The following is a 4,388-nucleotide window of genomic DNA, read 5'->3' on the forward strand; positions in this document are numbered from 1 at the left end:
CAGACACACACACACTCACTCTCTCACACACACACACACACACACACACACACACACACACACACACACACACACACACACACACACACACACACACACACACACACACACACACACACACACACACACACACACACATTTTGAAAAGACTGGGAATTGTTCTTCCCTCCATAATTAATAACTATCTGTGAGTTATAATTGTGCATTCATATTATATATATTTACTTGGATGCTAGTGAGACAACGCAGGACTCGGTGCCGTAGATGGTCGATGACTTGCTTGTCTGAGTGTTGGCGAGGCGTACCTGTGAAAAAAAACATATATATTCATATTTTTTTAACATACATTATTTCATTAATCATTTCACCCACTTTAAAATGCTGATATTGAGCAACACATACTAAACAACGCACACTACTGCTGTGTCTGCTCTCCTTCTGATACTTCTGTTTAATAAAATAAACAGTAGTACCATTTTTTTTAAATTGTAATACATGATTAATATGTACCTTGCCATCCACTAATCCGTAAACAATCGATTGATCAGCAGGCCAGAGCAAGCAAGTCACCGCGCTCTGCAACACAGAGAGGACACATGTTGCATTAGAGAGGTGAAATTCAATCTTCCAACTAGGAAAGATAGCTTTTCCAACATGCTACAAACATCAAAGTCTGAATTCTAAGTCCGTGGAACCCAACCAATTACTTAAAAATCTACAATACAAATATTACATTATATCGAATGAACACTAGATCGACAGCAGGAACTATGGAAGCATTACCTGTTGCCTAATAGCTATTACATATGATTGCAAAAACTGTTAACAGTAATGTCGATTAAGACAAGAACACATACTGTACTTTTATCCAAAATGTATTTTTACACCACACCTCCTCCCAAAACAATGAGTTAACTTACCGTCTGAACAAATTTGTTGCAAATAGCTTTCTTGTCGCCCCTAGGAGAGAAAGTAAAACTGATAATTAAAACCTGTTTGAATGCATCCATGTAGATAACACAATCCAGATTAATATGAGAAAAGTCAAAAACAGTCAAATGAACGTTACCAATCTTCTCCAATCCTGTACACGAAGATGATGTTGTCAGACTGGCCGATGGCGATTTTGGTGGAGTCAGGGGAGAACGCCATGTCGTTGACAACGTAGCTCTGTTTCCCATACTAAAGAACAAATACATCGGATTATTATTGACACAAAACCTGTATATTAAATCAAAATACAATTAAAACAAGAGTCGTATTGCTGAGTAAAGACAATATTTTGTATAATTAGGATTGATTTCTTGGTTGAGAATCAGAATTCCTTTATTATTACAACAGCAGAAGTAAAGTGCAGATAAAGTAATGAGAATAGACTTGCATATTAATAAAATAAATAAAAACTTAGCGTTACCATGAACAGGATTTTAAAGGAATTTAAAAATGTGCTAACAGCAAAACCTTGTTATTTTTTTTCTTTTGCATTTTTGTTGTTGTTGTGCTGTGTGTTGGGTTTGGTTTTCTGTGTGTTTAGCTTCATTTCTAGGGGTTTAAACTGATATAATCAGTGTTCCTTTATGTTTCCATCATCATTAAGCCAGCTGTCCCTCTGTCTCACCTTGGAGTCCAGGGGTTTGGTGGAGAACTTGTCCCTCCTCTCCCCCTGCTCATCATAGATCAACACCACCCGGTCCACGGTGCACACAGCGAACTTGGTGTTATTGGGAGCCCAGGCCATGCATGTCACTTTGGCAGCACTGTCCTGTGAAGAAAGGCAGATGAACAAAGTCAGAGGAGTTCATTAACAGAGCATCTTTCATTAGCTAGTTGTAGCTAATCACAACCGGACACACAACCCGTTATCAGAATCAGAATCGAGTTTATTGCCAGGTACGATTACACATTCAAGTAGTTTGCTTTGGTGCACTGTGCTGCAGACATAAACACAATACAAGGAAATAAGTTGTAAGACAAAGTCAAAATGAGAACGATTATAGTCAGAGTAAATGTAATAACATTGATTAGCAGCACGTTTTCCAACCAAATACAGTAAAGCACCGCAGTTGCTAGCAAGCAAAGTAAGGTAACTAATACAAATCTGTAAATACTACATCTTGGTCAGTAAAACCACGTACATGCCAAATTGATAATAGGAAATTAGTGTTTTGTTAGAGCTATTAAGTGGTGTTATTATAAGATCATTAACGTTACACAATCATACATAACTGATGCTGCTCTCCAGCACCAGCTAGCATAAAGCTAACTAGTCACTGGACTTACCTGGGGTGTTAACAGTGTTTTAAGATGCCTCAGTTGCATTTTCGGAAGTCTTTGGGACCTTGTACAGGGAAGAACGTTATGAGGAATAAGTAAAGAGTTCCAATTATTTTACATTTACGGTCATTATTTTGACCAACTTCGAGATAGCAGCTAGCATAGAAGACATCTTTCTAGTAAACAGAACTCAGATCTCCTTAGTTACCGTTGGTGCGGGAGGGCGGGGCCTATGGTGCGTTTGTCGCGGTGGAAAATGTCAGATGCTCTCTGTTTCGACCGTTTCGACACATGTATTTTATTCAAGAACAGTTTGTGATTGTTTTAATAAATAGTTTACAAGGTATAATAACGAGTCAACAATATATGTACGTAGATTCAACACTTACATCTATGTGTGAGCGAGATATGATTAACCGGCATTTATAAGGCTTTTTATAGACTTCTTGTTTCCAAAGATGTGATCTCCGTCACAATGGTATAGCGATATTTTTTCGGAAAAAAGTGAAATGTTTTCTTTAATTCAGTTGATTAGTCTTTAATCGTCCATGTGAACAAAAATTTCATTGGTACAAAAAATAAAAGATTTCCTGGAGATGCCGGGGATTGAACCCGGGGCCTCATACATGCAAAGCATGCGCTCTACCACTGAGCTACATCCCCTTCCATGGTACGGTTTCCGGAGGCTATCATAATATACCTTTCACTACTATATTCAACTGTTGTCAGTTTGTTATGATTTTTATGATGTATATGTCTTTAATAATTTCAGAAACCTAACACGTTTTATATGGAGGGCAGAACATGAAATAAGTAACAAATAAATAAATGCATAAATACAGAATAAATACAGAATTAATACAGGAATAAATACAGGAATAAATAATATATGGAAATAAATACAGGAATAAATACATATATGTGTGTATTCCACTTTCAAATGTATATAGAAAGGATATACTTATTTTATTTACTCATACTATTTAAACTGTTTTATTGTGTTGCACTGTTGGAGGAAACTGTGACCTAAGATGTTCATTGTCATAACAACACTGTATGCAAACATGGCAATAACAGCCTTGAAAACATATCCCACCTCTCTTGAAGCTTGGTAAAAATCCTAAGGTTTCAGAGTTTATTGGACATAGATCAGACATCTGCAGACAAGCCCCTCTCCGAGTCCTAACCATAGACTGTATATACAGTTGCAAGAAAAAGTATGTGAACCCTTTGGAATTACCTGGATTTCTGCATAAATTGGTCATAAAATGGAGGCCACTGCTGTCCAGAAAAAACATTGCTGCACGTTTGAAGTTAGCAAAAGAGCACCTGGATGTTCCACAGCACTACTGGCAAAATATTCTGTGGACAGATGAAACCAAAGTTGAGTTGTTTGGAAGGAACACACAACGCTATGTGTGGAGAAAAAAAGGCACAGCACACCAACATCAAAACCTCATCCCAACTGTGAAGTATGGTGGAGGGAGCATCATGGTTTGGGGCTGCTTTGCTGCCTCAGGGCCTGGACAGATTGCCATCATCGACGGAAAAATGAATTCTCAAGTTTATCAAGACATTTTGCTGGAGAACTTAAGGCCATCTGTCCACCAATTGAAGCTCAACAGAAGATGGGTGATGCAACAGGACAACGATCCAAAGCACAGAAGTAAATCAACAACAGAATGGCTTCAACAGAAGAAAATACGCCTTCTGGAGTGGCCCAGTCAGAGTCCTGACCTCAACCCAATTGAGATGCTGTGGCATGACCTCAAGAGAGCGATTCACACCAGACATCCCAAGAATATTGCTGAGCTGAAACAGTTTTGTAAAGAGGAATGGTCCAAAATTCCTCCTGACCGTTGTGCAGGTCTGATATGCAACTATAGGAAACGTTTGGTTGAGGTTATTGCTGCCAAAGGAGGGTCAACCAGTTATTAAATCCAAGGGTTCACTTTTCTCCATCCTGCACTGTGAATGTTTACATGGTGTGTTCAATAAAAACATATAATTGTTTGTGTGGTTTTAGCTTAAGCAGACTGTGTTTGTCCATTGTTGTGACTTAGATGAAGATCAGAACACATTTTATGACCAACTTATGCAGAAATCCAGGTAGT

At 38.2% G+C, this 4,388-nt stretch overlaps 1 protein-coding gene and 1 non-coding gene across 2 annotated transcripts; both read right to left on the reverse strand.

Moving 5' to 3' along the window:
* Positions 1 to 225: 225 nt before the first annotated feature.
* LOC104963372 (intraflagellar transport protein 172 homolog) lies at positions 226 to 2,451 on the reverse strand (the record flags this gene model as incomplete). The annotated part of the gene is made up of 6 exons (XM_010791950.1): positions 2,281 to 2,451; positions 1,619 to 1,762; positions 1,070 to 1,182; positions 921 to 960; positions 511 to 576; positions 226 to 305 (listed from the first exon to the last, which is right to left on the reverse strand). Coding segments are annotated over exons 1-6 (482 nt in total), but the record flags the coding sequence as incomplete, so codon positions are not given.
* A 414-nt stretch (positions 2,452 to 2,865) lies between these two features.
* Positions 2,866 to 2,937, reverse strand: trnaa-ugc (transfer RNA alanine (anticodon UGC)). The gene has a single exon. It is a non-coding gene; the product is annotated as a tRNA-Ala (tRNA).
* Between the last annotated feature and the right edge of the window lie 1,451 nt (positions 2,938 to 4,388).

This window comes from Notothenia coriiceps, unplaced genomic scaffold (assembly GCF_000735185.1).
Source record: "Notothenia coriiceps isolate Sejong01 unplaced genomic scaffold, NC01 NC01_scaffold00001684, whole genome shotgun sequence".
Lineage (NCBI taxonomy): Eukaryota > Metazoa > Chordata > Actinopteri > Perciformes > Nototheniidae > Notothenia > Notothenia coriiceps.